General features: G+C 56.5%; 2 protein-coding genes across 10 annotated transcripts in view; both read left to right on the forward strand.

Annotated features, from left to right (window-relative positions):
- The window catches only part of TCN2 (transcobalamin 2), a 48,906-nt gene extending 39,853 nt beyond the window's left edge, over positions 1 to 9,053 (forward strand). For 8 of the 9 annotated variants that reach the window (XM_057526013.1, XM_057526019.1, XM_057526014.1 and 5 more), the window contains 6 exons: positions 954 to 1,115; positions 2,337 to 2,509; positions 2,634 to 2,820; positions 3,583 to 3,835; positions 6,226 to 6,341; positions 8,481 to 9,053. In XM_057526013.1, the coding sequence (XP_057381996.1) occupies positions 954 to 1,115; positions 2,337 to 2,509; positions 2,634 to 2,820; positions 3,583 to 3,835; positions 6,226 to 6,341; positions 8,481 to 8,542 (953 nt within the window). In that variant the 3' untranslated portion in view covers positions 8,543 to 9,053. The remainder of the gene's footprint in view (positions 1 to 953; positions 1,116 to 2,336; positions 2,510 to 2,633; positions 2,821 to 3,582; positions 3,836 to 6,225; positions 6,342 to 8,480) is intronic. The other variant, XM_007170685.2, reaches the window with a different exon arrangement.
- Positions 9,054 to 9,162: 109 nt separating this feature from the next.
- SLC35E4 (solute carrier family 35 member E4) lies at positions 9,163 to 20,441 on the forward strand. Its single transcript, XM_007170682.2, has 2 exons — positions 9,163 to 14,869; positions 19,439 to 20,441. Exons 1-2 carry the CDS (start codon positions 14,254 to 14,256, stop codon positions 19,870 to 19,872), a joined length of 1,050 nt encoding a protein of 349 aa, XP_007170744.2. The 5' UTR covers positions 9,163 to 14,253; the 3' UTR covers positions 19,873 to 20,441.
- The last annotated feature ends 82 nt before the right edge of the window (positions 20,442 to 20,523 follow it).

Raw genomic sequence — 20,523 nt, forward strand, 5'->3', positions numbered from 1 at the left:
TTTCTCCCCAGGCCTCTTTCCTGCCCTCCATTCTGCCTGTCTCCATATCCGCTAGAGGTTTGGGCCTGCCCCGGTAGCCATTCTTGATCAAGCCTTTCCTGCATCCCACATACACTCTGTTGACAAGCCCTGCTGCTCACCCACCAAGACTGGCCTGATTACCCACCTCTGGGACAGCTGCACACACTGTGCAGTACTAAGGAGTACTACTCACTCCTTACCTCTCTCTGCTAACTTTCCTGCCTCCTACCTCAATCTGGCACACACAGAGCGAGTCTTTAAATATAAATCTGATCTTGTTAGTGCTGCTTAAATCCTCCAGCAGCTGCTCCCTGCTGTGTTCACAGCCCTCAGGCCCAGCCTGTCTGCCCTTTTCTCCTCTCCAGGCCCTGCCCACCCACCCTCTGGCTCACCCACTCACCTGCCCCTCCATGGGCCCCGGCCACCCTGGCCTTCTCTCAGCTCACAAACCAGCGTCTTGACATATGTTCCCTCTATCTGGAAGGTTTCCTTCCCCTTCTAGCTCACTCCTACTCCACCTTTACCTCTCCCCCGCCCTTTCTCCCCAGCATCCCTGCCTCAGAGAATCCTTCCCCGACTCCCCAGCTACTCAAAGACCTCTGTTATTTGGCCACATGGACCTCGGTCCACAGTTTAGTTATAATCACAGTCTCGTGAGCGTGGGTTGTGTTATTTCCGGAGGCCCTGGCTGCACTGTGCCTGGCCTGTCATCACTGTTCATACCTCCAAGCACAGCGCCTGACACTTAGTGGGGTTTCAGCAAGTATGAGTCAAGGGAATGAAGGAAAGAAGGATCCCACGACCCAAAGGAGGGTGTCAGGAAGTGCAGGCAATGGGTCCAGTGCTGGCGGTGCTGGTTGCTGGGAGGGGGCAGAGAAGTCACCCCTCAAGCCCAGCATGACAGCCCCACCCTGTGGTTTTCTCCCTCCCAGGGCATAATCACCAGGGCCACCCTCACACCAGCTACTACCAGTACGGCCTGGGCATCCTGGCCCTGTGTGTCCACCAGAAGCGGGTCCATGACAGCGTGGTGGGCAAGCTCCTGTATGCTGTGGAATACGAACAGCATCTCCAGCAGGACCACTTCCCTGTGGGTGAGTGGGCCAGACCCTGAAGGCCAGGCTGGCACTCCTCCAGCCCCCTGCCCCAAATGAAGGCCTCCACCCCTAGTCCCATGCTCACCTTTCCTTGGGACCCCTCCTATCGAGTCCACTAGGAGCACAATGGTGAGGGTTCGTTGTGGTACAGGGGCTGTGAGCCAGCGCTGGGGCTGGACCAGCTTCCTGACCCCATCCTCCATCGCATACTTACTGTAGGTCACCCTGGACAGATCAGCTGGCCTTTCTGGCTCAGCTTCTCTGGTAAAATAACCCCCCAGCAGCATCTCAATAAAAGATGCCTTATATGTAAAGGGCATAGCATGGTACCCAGCATGGAGAAAGTTCTGGATACACAGCTATGATGTTCTCATCAAATGAGCTGAGAGGCCTGAGGCCTGGATTCTGGATCTGCTTCCTCACTGTGTGACCTTGGGTTTCCAGTGCCCTTTCCTGTCATCATGATTGCAAGGTCTCTTCTAGGCCTGGCTGTGTTCTGTGAGTGTGTGTGCCTCACATAGGGCGGGATAGGATGGAGTAGGTTGGAGTTGGGGAGGGTAGGTATCCAGAGAGAAGAAGGCAGCAGGACCCCTGCCAGCAGAGAGCTTGTTCTGCCTCAGAGGCTTATAGAAAACCCACCGTGGACACATTAAATCATCCCGGGGTGGGGAGCTTAAAACCCCCCAGGGCCCAAGCAGCTCCCTGGACCTAATAAACCAGACCACCTGCGGGTGGACCCAGGCACCTGCTCCTTTAAAAGTCTCCTGGTGAGGAATTCCCTGGTGGTCCAGTGGTTGGGACTCCGCGCTTTCACTGCCGAGGGCCCAGGTTCGAGCCCTGGTTGGAGAACTAAGATCCCACAAGCTGTGCAGCACGGCCAGAAAAAAAAAAAGAAAAATCAAACAAACTCCCCTGGTGATTCTAAAGTGCAGGCAGGTTTGGGAACAAGTGTGTAGGCTAAAGTCCTCTTGGCCCTCCCTCCTCCAGTCTCTCTCCCCAACCTCTAACCCCCAGGCAGCAGACAGGGATACGGTGACCACCCATCCCAGTTTGCCATCCTGGAAACTGGGCAGACTGGGCTGTTGGTCCCCCTAGCTGGTGGAAACTTTCTGAAATGCTGCTCTGACCATATTGTCCCCCTACCTCCAGCCCTCCCGTGGCTGCCCGTTGCCCCAAGGTCCTGCCCGGGCTGACCCCACTTGGCTCTGTCCCTTGCAGACACACTGGCCATGGCGGGCTTGGCCTTCTCCTGTCTGGAGCTATCCAACCTCAACCCCAATCAGAGAAACCGGATCACTGTGGCCCTCGGGAGAGTACAAGAGAAGATCCTGAAGGCCCAGACCCCAGAGGGCCACTTTGGGAATGTCTACAGCACCCCTCTGGCACTGCAGGTGGGAAGGAGACTCTGGGCTGGGCTCCACCCTGGTGGCTGGTGGGAGGTGGACCGGTGGGGTGCTGGAAGACCTGGCCCTCCCCGCTGGCTGACCCGTCTCCTCTTCCCCATTCCGTCACCAGTTGCTGATGGCCTCCCTTAGACCCACGGTGGAGCTGGGCACAGCATGCCGCAAGGCCAAGGCTGCTCTGTTGGCCAGCCTACAGCACAAGGCCTTCCAGAACCCTCTCGTGATTTCTCAGCTGCTGCCCATCCTGAACCAGAGGAGCTATGTGGACCTCATCTCCCCAGACTGTCAGGCACCAAGAGGTAGCCAGGCCTTTCATAGAAGCCCTGCTCTTTTCAATCTGCAATGAGGTCTGCCTGTCCCAGGAAGGGAACTTGCTCCATCTTGATTTGCTGAGTCAACAGGGGTTTGCAGGTGTGCGTGGGACACACGGGCAGCTAAGATGCAGTCACAGATGCTAGAAGCTCACAGTGTGGGGAGGGAGATATCAAATGGTGAGCTCTGGGCGGGCCGTGAATCTCCAGCCCCTTGTGTGATACCCAGTACAGAAGTGTTCGAATGAATGAATGGGGAGAGACACATTTTGGTTAGCTCTGATACATCATAATGAGTCCCAGTTAGCTGCTTGAATCAGGGCTTCATCTGGGGAAGGACTGGGGTGGGTGGGTGAGATTTGCCAGTGGAGAAGAGGGGAGGAAAGGCAGAGCAGGGAGGGGGCAGCAAGGGCAAAGGCTCAGAGGTATACAAGACTGGAGTTGGGGGGAAGGGTCTCACTAAAGAGTGGGGTCTGAGAGAATGAGCTGGAGTGGCAGGCAGGAGGGTGAAAAGGAGGGGAGGCCCTCAGAGGTAACATGTATGTTCTAGAAAGAACCCTGGGTGGGGGGTGCTTGTGGCAGAGAGGTGGGAGGGGGATACTGGAGGCAGAAAAACCAGTGAGGGGCCTGACCTTGGGTGGCGAGGGTGGTGGGAGCTGAGGGACAGGGGAGGCTGGAAAGGCAGCCAGGTGGTGGTGGTGTTGACCGGGATGGGACCGAGGGGAAGGAGGAGGTCTCAATGGGCCACAGTGTCTTCCAGGGAAGAAAGGAGGACTAAGGCCTGGCCCCCTGCCCTCAGACCAGCTGCCCCTTCCCCTCTCCCTGGCACAGTCCTGTTGGAACCAGCTACGGAGACCCCTTCACAGACCCAAGTCCCAGAGCTCATCCATGTCACGCTGAAGGTCTCCAGCATCTTTCCTTCGTACAGACACTCCGTCTCTGTCCCTGTCGGCTCCTCTTTGGAAGATGTCCTGAAGAAGGCCCAGGAGCACAGCAGGTTCAGGTGAGACTGCCCCCCCATCTCCCAGCCCTCACCCAACTCGACCCCACATCCCCAAAACGGGACATGAATGGGGCAAGGGATGGAGAGAGGGTTCCCTTGGGAGAGGCCCCGGCTCTCTTCCACCTTCTCCGCCCCCGACTCACCCATGCTGTGGCGGAAACAGGCATCATGATTAGGAGAGCAGGCTCCCGAGGCAGACCCTCCACATCTGGAATCCTAGCTCTGCCGCTCTCCAGCTAGGGACCAGCCAGTTATTTTCCTGCAGCTCATGAGGATGACAGTTGTGCTCCCCCCATCCACCAGAGCCCATGCAGGAGTCCAGGAATTAGTGCACAGAGAGGGCATGGTACATGCTTTTTGTGTGCAGGGTCCCGCACTTAGAAGTGCTCGATACATGTTAGCTTTCAGAAGAATAAGAATTTTTACTATCAAACAATCTTGGTCTAATCCCTGTGATGATTTAATTACCTGGGCAAGCCCTCTGCAGAATGTGGAGGTGGGACAACAGCCTTAAACTTGCTTCTCACCCTGAGATTTGACAGATCTGAGGACAAGCATTTCCAGAGCATTGCTCTGTGCCAGCTGTGTCTGTGCCTAAATAAGATGGGAGGGATCACCAGTGGTGATCTGGCCCGGAGAATGAGTACCTTCCACCAGACCCCACTAGACCCCAGACTTCTCTTCTAGAAAAATGTGCCTCCGTTTGAGAGGGTCCCAATTTCTGTCCCCAACTGGAGCTCCCAAAGGACAGCATCCTGCTGCCAGGGAGGACCCACAGCTGGCACCTTGGGGTCATCTGGGGCAGGGAATTTCAGGCCAGAGATATGCAAAAACCCCTATAAAGGATGAAAATTCCCCCAGACCCCAGGTTAAGTTATTTCTGTAATAATATGACTTATATGTGTACTAATGTTTACTATTTAAAGTCCTTTCTCTTTTTGGCTCTTAGGTGGCTATAAATCCTAAACAGCTTTGCAAATTAAATACAAAGAAAACTGTGAAACCAATAACATTCAAATAGGGACTGTCTGCTGAGGAGCAGGTGTACACACCAGTGCCAGTGAGCCCGACGTGCTCAGCACTTTCTCGGGTTTGAGCTGCCGTCAGGCGGAGTTTGCACAGGCAGCTGCAGCTTGTAGACTCTTCCCTGGCCCCGAACACGCCACTTATTACCAAGCCGACCTCAGTCCTCTGGGGGCCACACACCCTGGGCACCCTTGGGAGGCCTTAGTCCGGCAGGCCCTGGGATTACCTAGAACCTGCTGGTATTCGTGTTTGGATATTGTCATCAAAATGGAAAAAAAAATTGAACTTAACATTTTTATTCAGAACTCCAGGACCTCTGAGAAAACGTCAGGGATACCAATCTGAGAAATGATTCTCTTGGTGGTGGAGGGGGTGTCTGAGACGGGTTCAGGGGCTAGAAGGGAGGCATATTTGAGGCACGTGAGTGCACAGCAGAGAAAGCTGGATTCTAGAAGGAGAGAGAGGAAAAGAGACAGAGACGGAGAGAAAGAGACAGAAAGAGGAGAGAGAGAAACGGAGAGAGGCCGGTACAGAGCGGTTCTCCGGGCAGCCATGTGGCCCCGCACTTAAGGGAGGACTGGGGACGGGCTGCTCCCTAAAACCTTCCCTTTGACCAGGTCACCCTGAGGGTATTTCTGTTTCTTAAAACTATGAAAACGCTCCCTCTCTAAGAACAACACCATTGATAAGGAGACAGGAAGGACAGGGCCATAGTGTTTTAAGAGGATCCCTTTGGGGACTTCCCTGGCGGTATAGTGGTTCAGACTCCAGGCTTCCACTGCAGGGGGCGCGGGTTCGATCCCTGGTCCGGGAACTAGGATCCGGGATCCCTTTGTGTTTGTGGCAGTGGCATCACGGAGGGATGGCATGAAGAAGGAGTCTCTTGGTTGCAAAAGCCAGGAATCTAATCCAAGCCTCTCTGGTAGTGGGGAGCGTGGGGTGTGTACGGTCGGAGAGAAGACTGAGCAACCCAGCCACAAGGATGGGGGTGCCCCTGAGCCACAGAAACTTCTGGAACCAGAGACCCAGAGCCACCACTGGGCGTCTCTGCCTCTGTCTTGCCTGTTCCTGCTTCTTTCTCACGCTGGCCTCACTGTCTCTCGTGGGCCGTTGTCAGCTTCTGATTCCCACCCCCTGCAATGTCAGCCCCAAGAGGGGATGCAGTCCCCCGAGCGGGCGGTGTCCGTGGGGCTGGAGAGGAGGCGTGGAGGAGAGACCCACGGTGAGGTGGCCCAGGAAGGGTTTGGCTAGCGCTGCCCTGGGAGCGAGGGCAGGACTTTCCTTGTGGGGGTGGTTCTACTTCTGCCCTTGGGTCGAGGGGAGCAAAGTCACCTTTTCTCCCTCTTTGCCTGTCCCTTTGGTAGGTATGGAACACAGGCCTCCTTATCAGGCCCCTACCTGACCTCCGTGATGGGGAAGAAAGCTGGGGAACGTGAGTTCTGGCAACTCCTCCGAGCCCCCAACACCCCGCTGCTGCAAGGTGAGTCTGGTGGCCAGCCCCCTCCGGACGTGTCCCCCAGCCCAGCCCTGTCCCAGCACTGAGGCTTTGTCGACTCACGCCAGCTTTCCCCTGGACCTTCCTGGGCCTCAGCCTCAGATAACCACTGATGCTCAAGTTTGCATATAATATATTTAACTGTATTCTGAAGAATTTTTATGTACGTTATTGTGGCAACTCTAGGAAAGCAGATAGGCAAAAAAGAAGAAAATTAAAATTGCCCGTAATCCGCTACCCAGAAATAACTTCTTTTAACTTTTGGTGTATTTTCTTCCAGATAATTTTTTAAATATGTATGTTTGTTTTTTCATAGAAATGAAGCCATACTCTATAGCAGTGCTCTCCGATAGAAATAAAATGTGAGCCACATGTGTAATTCTAAGTTCTGCAGTTGGTGAAACTAATATTAATAATATATCTTATTTAGTCCAATACATCCAAAATATCATTCCAAGATGTAATCAATGTAAAATTATTAATGACATATTTTGCATGCCTGCTTTTTGTACTTTTCAAGTGCTCAGTAGCCACATGTGGCTAATGGCTGGCATATCGAATGGCACAGCTCTATATACTGTTTTGCAATTTATTTTTTTCAGCCTTAACATATTGTAGCCATCTTTCTATGTTGGTATATGTGGATCTTCCCCTTTCTTTGTAATAGCCACATAGGATATCTCATCCAGCAGGGTGCTTTGGGCTGCAAGTAACAGAAATGTAATATAAACTAGCTTCCACGACATCCATTGGCTCATCCATTGGCTCATGTGACCAGATTCCAGTGGGAGCAAGGATTTCAGCCTCAACCCCACCTCCCTGTGACTCTCCTCCTCTCTTTGCTGGCTGCCTACCTCCAGAGAGGCTACTCTGTGTCTTCCTGGGTCTGCTCCCTTTTATGACTTGGGAAACTTGTCTCTGAATCCCCCAGCAAATGTCTCCTGGCATCCTGAAGGCGGACTTGGGACACAGGCGCGTTCCTTGACCCATCCCTGTTGCTAGGAGATGGCCCAGGTTCTGCGCCCATCATTGGCTAGAGGGAAGGGACCATGGCAAGACTGGCTTAGGCCAATTAGGGCCCAGCCCTGGCGTGGAGTGGGATGGGTGGACCACAGCTTATCAACTCCTGCTGGACCTTTAGGGTGTCTCCGGTTTTAACTCTTATGCCCCAAGCTGTCATAAGCATCCCTGAGCATCAGCCCAGTCACCAGACAGACTCTTAAGGGTCATCTGTCCCCACTCCTGCTACCTGGAACTTCTAGTGGGCAATTGCCATAGGCCAGGCATTGGGCCAAGTGCTTTACAGAAGGTGGGACTTGCTGAGGGAGCCCAGTAAAAAGCATTCTCTTTTCCTGCCTGGCTTCTGAACAAATTGAGAAATAAAACCAAGAGGTGACAGATGGAGAGACCAGATCTGGCCTCTATTACTGATGAAGGCTGGACAGAGGAGGTAGCTGACGGGGAGAGCCCAATGGACTCGGCCATGAGGCAGACATGGGTGGTCGTGTCCTCTACCTACCCACCTCGACTCCCACTCCAGCAGGAAGCCCACTCCCATGGGGAAAAAGGAGGGCCCGGTTGTTGATATCACTATTATCCTCATTTTAGAAATGGGAACACCAGCACTCAGAGAGGTTAAATAACCTGCCCAGAGTCACACCCCTAGTGAGTGCAGAGCTGGGGCTTGACCGAGGTGTCGTGCTGGAGCCTGGATTGTCCCTAGTGAGCAAAGGCTGACTTCGCTCATGGTCCCCAGACCACACCGAGCAGGTCCCTCTTCCTGAAGGCCCTTTGGGGGACTATGAAGACAGTGACCCTGCCGGTCAGGTGTTGTCAGGGTCTCTGGTTCCTTTGGCCCCATGTTGGTTATCCGGCGTGCTGTCCCATACCCTCCCACACCCTCTGGGGGTCCTCCACTGCAAAATGAGCCTGTGGGTCTCAGCGACCCTGAGGTTACAACTGAGTTCAGAATCTCCAGACTGGCTCTGGACAGGCCCCCAGTCTCCCACCACCAAGCCCTGAGGCCATCTTACAGACCATGGCCTCAGGGCAGGGGTCCAGAAGGTGAGGTTGGTGGGGGGAACACTCCGCCCTGTTAACTCCCATCCCACAATATTTCTGCAGGTATTGCTGACTACAGACCCAGGGATGGAGAAGCCATCGAGCTGAGGCTGGTTGGCTGGTAGACCCCAGGCTCACCACCCCAGCTGCCTCCCACACTTCCTGGGCTTCTGCACTCCCTTCAGACATCCCTGTAACAGGCACACGCCTGACCCTGCTGCCTCCTCTTGTGCACTTGTCCCTGGATCGCCACAGCCACCACCCCTGCGGGGGTCCTAAACCACCGCCCACCCTGGAGCAGGGAGCCCAGCACCTTCCCCGGCAGGTCTGTCTGCCCAGGTCTGGCCCCACCTGGCCCTGCAGGTGTCCCGTGAAGGCCACTCATAGGCTGGAGAGTGTGAGCATCTCAGACTCCTTGGCACGAGGAGGCCACCGGCCACTGGCGTTGTGAGTACCGCTTGCTCTAGGATGGGGGTCCTGCAAGGAGAGCTCTGTGGCCTTGGCCCTAGCTTTCCACTCTTCACTCCATTGGGGCTGCTGCCCCAGAGCCGACTGCGGCATAGCAGTTGGCGAGGGCTCTGCAGGGCTGCTGTCAGCCCACCTCCAAAATGATTAAAGAATTAACTTGGCACATGCCCCAGGGTCCTGATGCCTCATGCTTGGAGCCAGTGCGGGGGCTGGGAGCAGAGAAGGGGGAGAGAGGCCCGTGGGGAGCAGAGGAGGGGGGTGAGCATTCTCCTGGGTACGGGTGGGGGGTGCACAGGAACGGTGCTGGCGGTGGTGACGCTGATTACTGTTTAGGGAGCGTGTACTTGCTGTTGATGTTTCTATTTTCCTCTCTGCTTTACAGAGGGAGAGTGGTGGGGGGGCGTGGCTTAGGAGACAGACAGACCTGGCCTGGGGAGGCCTCCTGGCTCCTCCACTCAAACACTGAAAATCAGGGGCTTTCATGATTGTGTCGACTTAAAAAAACAAACAAAAAAAAGCATAACGTGAGAGTAGCGAGTTAAGTTTTATTTGGGGCAAAATGAGGACTGTAGCCCAGGAGACAGCATTTCAGATAGCTCTGAGAAACTGCTCTGAAGAGGTAGGGGAGGGGTCAGCACTATATATGATCTTAGCGAAGGGGGTACATGTAGTCAAGCGCACATTTTGGCAGAGACCTGCTGCTCGTCTCGTGAAGGTTACTGCTAGTCTCCAGGAGCAGACGGCTCCATTAATGATTTTAGTGCTTTTCTAGATAAGAGAAGATGCAAGAATTGGGCTCATAAAATCTTCTCCTAAAAATATCTGCCTGTTCTGCCTGTTTTTCCCAGAGCACAGAGTGCCTCATTCCTGATTTCCACCCTGAACTCCTTTCAGGGTGTGTTGAAGGTCAGCGGCTACAGGGGCTAGTGACCTAATCCTTGCAGAGGTAGATGGCAGTTGACAAGTTTTAGTTGGCAATTGTTAGGATTACATGGCAGAGTCCAAATGCAACTGAAGGCCCAGGACCCTAGAGCTTTTCCCCAAGGCACAGTCAGGCGTCACCCCAGGCCTCAGCGGCCAGTGGGGTGGGGACCCTGCCTCTCTGTGGGAGGGCCTGGGCTCTGGGCTGCCCTCTGGGAAGTAGGGTTCAGGCCAGGCGGGCACCCCACAAGCCCCACCCCACCGAGGTTAGGAAGGGGGTCTGCCCTTGGAGGGGCCCTCTGACAGCATGTCAGGTTTCACAGTGACTCTCACAGAGCCGTCCACGCCATGGATTATAAACATGTGCTTCTTCCTCCGATATTTAGGGTCTGGGCAAGTAGGGGAAGTAAGCGATTTAAAAAATGCATTACAGACATCCAAGTACCTGAAAGCCAAATGAAAAAGCCGCCTCCGTTTTGAAGGTGAAATGTCTGTGCCCAGATCCCCAGAGTGCTTGTTCACCTGTCCTTTCTTAATCTCGGCCTTTAGAGAGGGCACTTTAGAGAGGATTCAGGACCTGCCCTGGGACCCTCTCCTCACAGAAGGGTGGAGGCTCAGAGAGACCTGTGGCTTCCCTCAGGTCACACAGCCTGTGGGTGTCAGAGCCAAGGTCCCCACCCACTGACCCCAGCCCTTGCCCCTGCACCGCCTTGCTGCCTCCCCACCTCCCGAGGAAGCCAGGGCCCCTCCCATATAGGCGAGGCCAGCTGTGGCAGGTCCCAGGCCAGGCTAGGGGGAGGGTGGACTTAACTAAAGGGAGCACCCCTGCACTGGGCTTTCAGCGTCCACGGTCTGGATGTGATCCTCCCTCTGGAGGAACTGTCTTAGTCGGGATGTGTTTGGCTCTGAGCAGCAGGGAGCTACTGAATCCTGCTCAAATCAAAGGATATTTGCTGACGGACTTTCCTGGCGGTACAGTGGTTAGGACTCCATGCTTCCACTGCAGGGGTCGCAGGTTTGATCCCTGGTCAGGGAACTAAGATCCCACATGCTGCTCGGGGTGGCAAAAAAAATAAAAATAAAAAATAAACAAGGATATTTGCTGAAAAGACTCAGCCCACCAATTTAAGGGTAGCCGAGGGCAGTAGGGAAATGGAAGTTGGGGCTCAGGGCTCCATCCCTCCACTACCCTCAGGCTCTCTCCTCTCCGTGTCCTCCCCCTCCGTCAGCTTCCTCTGAACGTGGCCCCAGCAGTGACTCTGCTGACTTCCAGTTTAATTCCCCAGGCCCTCTTATCTTCTTAGCCTGTGTCCCAAAGCCTGGAAAGGGGTCTGACCGGCACAGCCCACTTCTGGGCCCTGGGTCATGTGTCTAGTCTGGCTCCATCAGCAGGGACCCCGAGAAGGGGCATGGGTGGGAGGACAGTCATGTCCACAGTAAGAGTCTGACAAGCAGTGGCCCCCCCTGGAATGGGGGCCCAGGTTTGCGTCTGGCCTGCATTTAGAGCTGTGTGACTCCAGACAAGCCGCGTCCCCTCGCGCAGCCTGTTCCTAACTCACAACTGTGGGGTGGCGCCTTGGTTTACGTTCATGCCTGTGAGCTCATCATAGATCACAGATGGGGAGACTGAGGCCCCGCAGTGAAGTGACTGGTCTAGAGACATGCAGTGACATGAGGAGAGACCCGTCCCAAGCCTCTGCAGCTCAGTTGCTGGAAATGGGTTCTTCTTCCCTCCTGGTGCCTCCCAGGGTCCCGCCCTGAATCACCTGCTTCCTGCAGCAGTGGTGGGGGGCGGCAGGTGAAGGGCAGCACTCAGACCCAGACCGGAGGGATATGAGAGCCTGTGGGCAGGGGCAGGCTGCTCGGGGCTGCTCTGGGCTTTCAGGTGGACCCCAAGGGGTGCGAAGGAGCCCCTGCTGCCCTCTATGAAGCTGGGTGCCCACCCCCGCCATTCTCCCACAAGGGAACATCCTGTGGAGAGTCTTGCTGCCTGCAGGTCAAGGCAGGTTAAAAACTGGGGCTCGGGAGCCAGGTAGACCTGGTCTGAATCCCCCACCACCACTCAAGCTGCACAATCCCTGCTTTGGGTTCTGCCCTCAGCCTCCCCCTCGCCCCCCTCCCCCCCCAAGGGTGTACAGCTCTCTCCCTCCCACCAAGGCCAACACAGGCCTCATCTTGGTTAATCCTCATTCCTCATAGCTCACCCCTCACCAGGCCGGGCAGGTGGGAGTGCTTTTTGGCAGTCTTGGAGGAGGTGTATACACTGCCTACCACTCCGCAGTAGCTCAGCTCTTAGAAGATTGGGGGGGTGTTTACTATTTTTTAATTAATTGCTGTTTTTTTAATTAAAGGAAGCTTAACTGGAAAACTGACAAAATCTCAAAAAGAATCTAACCCTTAGAGGTCCTGATTCCTCCTCTTCAGGAAATGTGGGGCTAGGGGGGCTGCCCCCTTGGCTGGCTCAGTTTCCCTCCCACAACCCCTCCTGGAAAAACCCCATCTAAATACCTGCATATTTTGGTCTTTCACCTGGAAATCTCCTGCCCTACAATTTGGACTATTCAGCAGTGATTTGCAGGCTCATGCGGGTGTCAGAATCACCAGAGGCAAGTGAAAAAAAATTCACATCCCTGGGCCCACCAGAGGGTATCTGAATTCAGCAGGTCTGAATCAGTAGTGAGGCTGGGGAATTTTAATCCCAGTCCAAGGATTGTGATGGGGATTAGGGGACACTTGCAGCCATTCTGTGTTCTGACCACCAGAGGGCGCCGTGGACGGAGGTGAGCGGTCTCCCTTTGAGGTCTTGTTTCTCCAGACAGGTTGCTGGTTTCTCCATCAAGGACTTGCTGGTCAGACGACAGGCTAGGGGTGAACCGTGTCCCAGTGGGAAGGAGCTTCCACAGAGAAGGAAGCTGGACGTCAGGAAAGAGGCTCACAGTGGGCAGTGATTCTTGCACACTTGGACTCCTGAGCTCAGAGAGGCCAGGGCCCAGCCTGGAATCCCTATCAGCCTGTCCTGCTCTGGGTTGTGCTGTTTACCCAACACCGATGCAAGGGCAAAGGCTTAGTGGCAGCTGCTCTGGCTCCCAGCCCACCTAGGGCTCTTTGTCCTGCCAGGGATGGGGGCAGAGGGTGGACCCCAGGAATTTCAGCTATGAGTCAGCTCTGAGCGCCCAGGGGATGGGACAGGGGCTGCTGGCCAGGGATAGATGCTGGCCGGCGGGACCCTGCTTCCGCAGCTGTGGGTGGCCTTGGTGATTCAGCTTCCCTCTGCCTGCCTAGAGGGGGCCCGCCCTGGGCTGGGAGAGGGAGGAGGTGTTGGGGTTAGGGAGGGGCGAGCGAGGGGTATTAAGGGGCCCCGTGGTCCAACTCTTCCGGATGCTGAGGACCCATGGGATAACTGTGGCCAGAGATTGGGTGGTTCTGAGACTGGTCCTAGGATGAGGTCTCCTGGGGGGAGGGTGTCCTTGAAAATGTAATCTCCTGAGAGGCTAGGGCTTTTTATCAGGCTCCCTCAGAAAAATACCCCAGGGTCTCCAGCCCTGTGTTCATCTCTATGGAGGGCCTGCCTTGGCGCTGGGTGGGGAGGGGCCTGATTCCCCACCGGTGTGGGTAGTGGGGACGACAGGCTGACCACTCCAGCTAGGAGGAGGTCTGCTGACGGAGGTAACGCTAGGCTGATGGAGGAGGAGCTGCGAGCGGGCGGCGTGGGGGAGGGGCGAGACATCCCTCTCGGCTTCGGGGGCGGAGCCTGGCCGGAGGTGGCGCGTGGGGCTCAGCCCAATTTTCCGGGTGAGGCTCGAGGGGCTGCCGCGGAGGCGGGGCCTAGAGCACAGAGCCTCGCTCTCCGCCAGAACCTGGCGAGAGATCCCGCCGCAGCCTGAGCCGCTGGGAGAAGGAGCTGGCGCGCAGGCCCTGCCCGAGCCGAGCTGAGTCGAGCTCGCCGTCTGACACCGGCCGCAGCGCAGGCCGGCGCGTCAGCCCGCCGCGGGGTCTGGGCACTGTCGGAGGTAGCGAGCCCGACCACCGGGACCACCGGCACCACTGGGCGCGGGAGCCCGGATCGCCCTTGCAGGCCTGTCCTGAGCACGCTGGAGGACCTGGGGTTTGGACTGAAGAGAAGAGGGATGGAGAATTCCATGTAAGCATAACGTGGGCGCTAGGAGGGGAGAAGAGTGGAGACTTTGCCTGGCACGGGGCAGAGGTGCCCGGCGCTTACTAGGCCAGGCTTCAGCACCAGGGAGCCTGGCATCCCAGCAGAAGCGACCTAGGCTCTGCCCTGCCTGAGCCGGGGACACAGCATAGCTCTTGGACCTCGGCTGCCGCAGGCCGGGCACAAGAAACAGTGCCCTCACCTGAGACCGAGCGGGATACAAAGTGGGGCTCTCTGGTGGCCCAGAGCTGGTCGCTGGGGAGCCGGCCTCCTGCCCCGGCCCCACTGGTACGGATGTGCCGCTGCCCGCGGGAGCGCCATGACGGCAGGATGACCTCAGCTGAGGCAGTGGCGGTGGCTGGCGGTGCTTGGTGGGCGTCCCCTCAGTGGCCCCCTGACACCCCGCAGGCCCTACGGCGGCCTGGCCGGGCCTGGGTGGCCGTGGCAGCGCTGGTGTGGCTGCTGGCGGGAGCCAGCATGTCGAGCCTCAACAAGTGGATTTTCACGGTGCACGGCTTCGGGCGTCCCCTGCTGCTCTCGGCGCTGCACATGCTGGCAGCTGCGCTGGCGTGCCACCCGGGGGCACGGCGCCCCATGCCCGGCCGCACCCGCCGCCAAGTGCTGCTGCTCAGCCTCACCTTAGGCGCCTCGTTGGCCTGCGGCAACGTGGGCCTGAGCGCTGTGCCCCTGGACCTGGCGCAGCTGGCCACCACCACCACGCCACTGATTACGCTGGCCCTGTCCGCGCTGCTGCTCGGCCGCCGCCACCACCCACTGCAGTTCGCCGCCATGGGCCCGCTCTGCCTGGGGGCCGCCTGCAGCCTGGCCGGAGAGCTCCGGACACCCCCAGCTGGCTGTGGTTTCCTGCTGGCGGCCACCTGCCTCCGTGGGCTCAAGTCCATTCAGCAGAGTGAGTACCCAGGACACTGGTTGAGGAGGTGGGGTTCGGGGTGGGAGTGTGGCCTGGGTGGCCCTGTGAGGGGCTATGGCCATTATCCAGTTTTACAGATAAAGAAACTGAGGCGCATGGCTTGGGAAGAGTCAGGAACTGAGGCTCAGAAAGGGCCAACCGCTCAGTGAGTTCCAGGCCCCAGACTTAGGCTCTAGAGGCCCAACCAGTGTTTCGTCCAGTTGGCTGCCATAGATCTGTGGTCCATGTTTTGTCAAGCCTGGATCTCCATACCTGATCAAGGAAGTCACTATATTGTCCCCATTTGACAGGTAGAGGGGCTTGCCCTGGGCCATGTGAGCAGCGGAGGCAAGATTTGAACCCAGGCAGGCAGACTTCATGCCATCCGAGTGATGTGGCATAAGGCTGTGGACCCGAGGGAGGCCTGATAGTGGAGACTGGAGAAAGAGAAAGAGGGCAAGGCCATGAGCTGGAATTTGGAAGTCGAGGGCTTTTGCTCAGTCTGGGAAGGGCTGGTGTTTACTGGGAGCTGCAGTGTAACTGGTCTCATGCTAGGTGTTGACCTTGAGTCGTCATGGCAACCACCACCTTCATCCCCATTTTAGAAGATGATGGAACTGAGACCCAGAGAGGTTCATGATTTGCCCACAGTCACACAGCTCCTAAGGACTGGAATCCTAGTCCATGTGGCTCTGGACCTCAGCTCTGATGAAAGGGGGTTGGGGGCTCTGGACAGAGGGTAAGGTGGAGGCTCCAGGCCTAGACCCTGCTAAATCACTCTGCCTGAGGGTGGAGACCACCTTCCTGCCTGTCCTACTGAGGGTCCTTTGAGTCACAGCCTCCACCATCTCTCTGCCTCAACCCAAGGGCGCCCACTCAGGATGGGGAGGCTTGGGTTCCAGCCACACCTGGGCTCGTGCTTCCTGGGCAAACTTGGGCAGAAGGGGAGATCTGGATCCTGTCTGGGCCTCAGTCTCCCCATCTGTTTGGTGGAGGAGGTCAGAACTGATAGTCCCAGGGCTTTCTTGGTCTCCCTCCCTTGCAGCTCTGAGATCCTGTGACCCAGGCCTGGGAGAGAGAAGGGGCTGCTCCAAGGGCCCTGGGCTGGGGTTAGGGCAGCCTGCAGCCAGGGAAGGTTGAAGTCAGAGCTCAGCCCTGCCTTGCAGTCATCGGAGCCAGGACCCAGAGTCCCTGTACCCATCCTCCAGGGCCCTGAGGTGGGACCAAAGCCCAGTTCTATTTTTGCCTTCAGGTTACATGAGAGCTGGGACCTGAGCTCTGGGCATGAGTCAGTGGGAAACTTGACCTTGTACCCTGCCCTGGGCAGGGCCAGAAGGCTGGGAAGGCCCCAGCCTCAAGGCTCACATCACGCCTGCTGAGGCCCAGCGCTTCTCACACAGGAGGAGCCCCAGCCTGCAGGACAGGCTATGGCCGGCCAGGCCTCGGGCACATGGACATGGGGTGGCAGGTGCCTGGCATCAGGCTGCTCCTTGGCTCTGCCAGCTCTCTCCTTGTCTCCTGCCTGCCCCTGAGGCGGGTTGGATGCTTGCTCCAGGCTCCCACAGCATCCTCTGCTTCCTCCATCAGGACTCCACATGCCTTGTATTATAGCCTCTTGTTTACCTGTCTGCCTTCCACCAGACAGGAGCTCTGAGAGGGCATGGCCTGGTTTTGAGGCAGCTCCATGTCCCCAGCACATGGCCTGGGGCCTGGCCCAGGTAAGGTACCCCTTAATGGTGGATTTATTAATGGTCTGATGGCAGACTTGGCAGGCTGGTTAAACTTCTTGGCTCAGCGTGCTAAGGAGGGAGCTTAGGAGGCTGGAGGCCCCACCAACAGAGATGGGAGCCCAGCAGAGGTGGGGAGGAACAGACTGGAGATAAGGGGTGAGATGGGTTTTGGACAAGAAGAGGTTTCTACTGCCAGACTTTCCAGGAAAGTCATCAGGGCCAAATTTAGACTAGAGTGTGAATGGCTGACACCAGCTCCTTCCCTGAGGGCAGACTCCATGGGAGCAGAGGATGAAAGTCCAGAAAGAGGAGTGCCCAGCAGCCATGGGCAGGTCCAGCAGCTTCTCTCCTTCCTGAGCCAGTTGTGGACCTGGGGGGCTACATGGGGAGAGGAGTGATGCCACCTTCCCACTCACAGAAAGGCTGGGAAGTGGGGTGCCAGCGTGCTGAGACTTGTCCTCAGCTACATCCACCCGCATGAGGGAACAGCCTGACCCTGCCCGCTAGCTCTCAGGCTGCTGGGGAGAAGTAGAGATCACAAGGCAGGGGAGAAGTGCTAGAGCCAAGGTGGGCATAGCTGTGGTTGGGTGGCTACTTCTAGGTGAAACCAGAGAAGGCTGCCTGGGGGAGGAGGCAGGCAGTGATGGTGACGATAATGTAATAATAGTGGCGAACACTTGCTGAGCCCTCAATGTGTGCCCACACCATGCCCAGCTCTTCATACAGCCAGAGTAGGAAGGGGTGTTCTGGGAGGGAGAAGCAGGGCTTGCCAGGGCACGGGTGTCAGCCAGCGGGGGCAGCATATGGGGGATGGTGACAGCTGCTGTGGCCAGCACTTGCTGCTGGGCACTAGGCCCTGCGCTCAGCACCTCACAGGCCCCCGTGAGGGGCATGTTGACACCTTGCCCATGCTCCCACGAGGGGACAGGCATAGAGAGAGGGCGACTTGTGTGATATCACACAGCTCGTGACGGAGCAGAGACGGGATAAGCCAGAAGCCAGCGGAATGGGGTCTAGAGAACATTTGTCCACAGGTAACTGAAGCTTGGCGTGTTCAGATGCTGAAACAAAAGTGTCTTTGGAGGAAGAGAGGTTGTTTGTTTTTTGTTTGTTTGTTTTTGGCCACACGTGTGGCATGCGGGATCTTAGTTCCCCAACCCCACGCCCCCTGCATTGGGAGCACAGAGGCTTAACCGCTGGACCTCCAGGGAAGTCCCAGGAGAGGTTGAAATGCAGGGTTTGGTGGGAGCTGGCAGAGGAGGCGTCGCTGAGGAGGCAGGATGACAGGCTGGCATTTTGGGGCCCCGGGTGGGTGGCCTCTGGCAGAGGATCCCTGCTCTTTCCCTGGACTGCAGCAGAGGGAGGCGGAGGGCTGGGTGGGATGCAGAACAGGCGCAAGGGGCAGGGAGAGAAAGTTAGGACCTTCCTGCCTGGCTGCCTCTCAGAGGGTGAAATTTGCCAAAGGTGAAGTTCACCTGAAATCCTAAACACCTTCCAGTGATCGCACCTTTAACACGCAGGCCACGGGCAGCTCGTAATGGTGCTAAATTTGGAGCGGACGAACAGGAGCCATTCCAGTTATCTGTTCATTTCTAGAAATGCTTGACAGAGGGACTGTTGCCTAGAGAACAAAGCCAAAACATCAGAATGAAATCGAGAGAGAAATAAGATTTCCTATTCTAAGCATAGCCTACGAGTAAGCACCTCTGTGGCTCTTTGGAAAGTGTGTGTCAGAAAATGCATGGAGGCTCAGAGAGCCCTGGGAGGGTATGGGGAGCCATGACTCATCTCTCTCCACAAAAACTGTCTCGTTGCCTTCATACAAGTACTATCATCTCATCTGAGCCGGGTGTGATTTTATGATGGGCACCGCTGCTTTTGTGAACCAGCTGTGTGGTAACATGAATACACACACACACAGGCACACATGCACAAGGTGGTAGGATCCCCTCTTTCCTTGCAAAGACTAAGGTTTCCTCTGTGTCCTGGATTCATCTTGACAAGCCCCAGCGTTGGTAGCAAAAGATGCTGATTATCAGTGATAAACAGTGAGTGACAGCCGGGAGCAAACAATGACCTTCTTGTTGTTCCCTGTCATCCCAATGGTCATTGAGTGATCGAACATTTGATTCAAACGGTTTTTATTATTTCAAACTCTCTTTTTTAATCTAAAAGCCACATAGCTAGTAAGTGGCAGAACTGGCCTGCTGGTGGCCTGTCCCTACTCTGGCGTGGGAGCTGCACTGTGGGGCTGAGAGTGCGAGAAGGGCTGAAGCCAAGAAAGCTGGGTCGGGGCCGCTTGGTTCAGGGCCTTCAAAGTTGGTTAAGAGCCCAGGATGTTTTTCTCCAGGGCCTGGGGAGCCCCTGAAGAATTTTTTTTTTTCATGTTTATTGATCAGTGGGACATCACAAGCAGATTATTGTTTCAGCCTGTGGGAGGAGTAGGTGATAACGCTTATTGATCTTATCTTTCTACATTTACTGAGCACTTACCTTCTAAGGGCTTTATGTACATTATCTATTTTAATCTTTACAACAACCCTGCATATTTAAGGTTTTATTATCCTCCGATTTTGCAGGTGAGGAAACCTAGGCATATAGAGGTTAAATGCCAGGTCACAGGTAGTCAGGAGCAGACCCGGGTCACCACGGGTCACCACTCAGGCAGTCTGACTCTGGATTCTTGACCTTCCCGTTACAGAGCGGGAGCCACTAATTCCACCTGAGGGGTTGGGGCAGGCAGGCTTCCTGGAGGATGGGCAGAGGAGGAGGTCGTGCCGGGTTGGCCTCGTGGGGGTTGTCTCGCGCCGGGTGCTGATGGCTGCTGTCCTGGTTGCAGGTGCCCTGCTGCAGGAGGAGAGGCTGGACGCGGTGACCCTGCTGTATGCCACCTCGCTGCCCAGCTTCTGCCTGCTGGCAGGCGCGGCCCTGGTGCTGGAGGCTGGCGTGGCACCGCTGCCCGCCCCCACCGACTCCCGCCTCTGGGCCTGTATCCTGCTCAGCTGCCTCCTGTCTGTGCTCTACAACCTGGCCAGCTTCTCCCTGCTGGCCCTCACCTCGGCCCTCACTGTTCACGTCCTGGGCAACCTCACTGTCGTGGGCAACCTCGTCCTTTCCCGGCTCCTGTTTGGCAGCCACCTCAGCACCCTCAGCTATGTGGGCATTGCGCTCACCCTTTCAGGAATGTTCCTTTACCACAACTGCGAGTTCTTGGCTTCTTGGGCTGCCCACCGGGGCTTCTGGCGGAGGGACCAGCCTGGCAAGGGTCTCTGAGACCTGAGGGAGCACAGGGACCACGCGGGACTGCCTCAGCCTGAATCCAGCCTTGGCCAGTGGCCATGGGAAAACGGGGAGAGTGGGCAGCCGCTGGGGCTGTTGGGGGAGGTGGGTCTTCCTGCAGGGCCACCTTGGAGGCTGGAATGGGGACTCCCAGAGAGACCCACCTCCTGTCCCTGCCTGCCTCTCCTTATCAGAGACCCCACTCACCACTGGATGGTGGGTCCAAGCCCGGCACAGTCACCGTGCTTGTCAGAGTAATTATTACGATTAGTATCAACTACTACGCCGAAAACTGCTGGCCAAACTTTGAAAACCTCACCATGTTCTAATGATGAAGATGATGATGATGGTGATGATGATGATGATGATTCTTGGGGGTCGCACAATCCTTCCTCCAGGAAATGGGGGAGGCAGCTAGGAGGCCCAGGGAAGGGCTTCTTTGCTGCTGGGCTTCCCTAGGGAGTTGGGGTCGTCTGTGCCAACTCCAGGCAGCTGCTGTGGCCTCAGCCCTGGGCCCCCCAATTTTGGGTCTTCCGTCCTCAAATAAACTATTTTTGCTTGTACACCTGTGTCATTCCTCGGGGTGGCAGCCAAGGGCTGATGGCTGCCAGCTGCCCACAAGGAAACGAGGACCCCCTCCCTTAC

This window comes from Balaenoptera acutorostrata, chromosome 13 (genome assembly GCF_949987535.1).
Source record: "Balaenoptera acutorostrata chromosome 13, mBalAcu1.1, whole genome shotgun sequence".
Lineage (NCBI taxonomy): Eukaryota > Metazoa > Chordata > Mammalia > Artiodactyla > Balaenopteridae > Balaenoptera > Balaenoptera acutorostrata.

Coding starts and splice junctions, on each gene's coding strand:
- SLC35E4 (XM_007170682.2), top strand. CDS start 14,254: ATGTGCCGCTGCCCGCGGGAGCGCCATGACGGCAGGATGACCTCAGCT. Junction 14,870..19,438: donor GCTCAAGTCCATTCAGCAGA/GTGAGTACCCAG, acceptor TCCTGGTTGCAG/GTGCCCTGCTGCAGGAGGAG.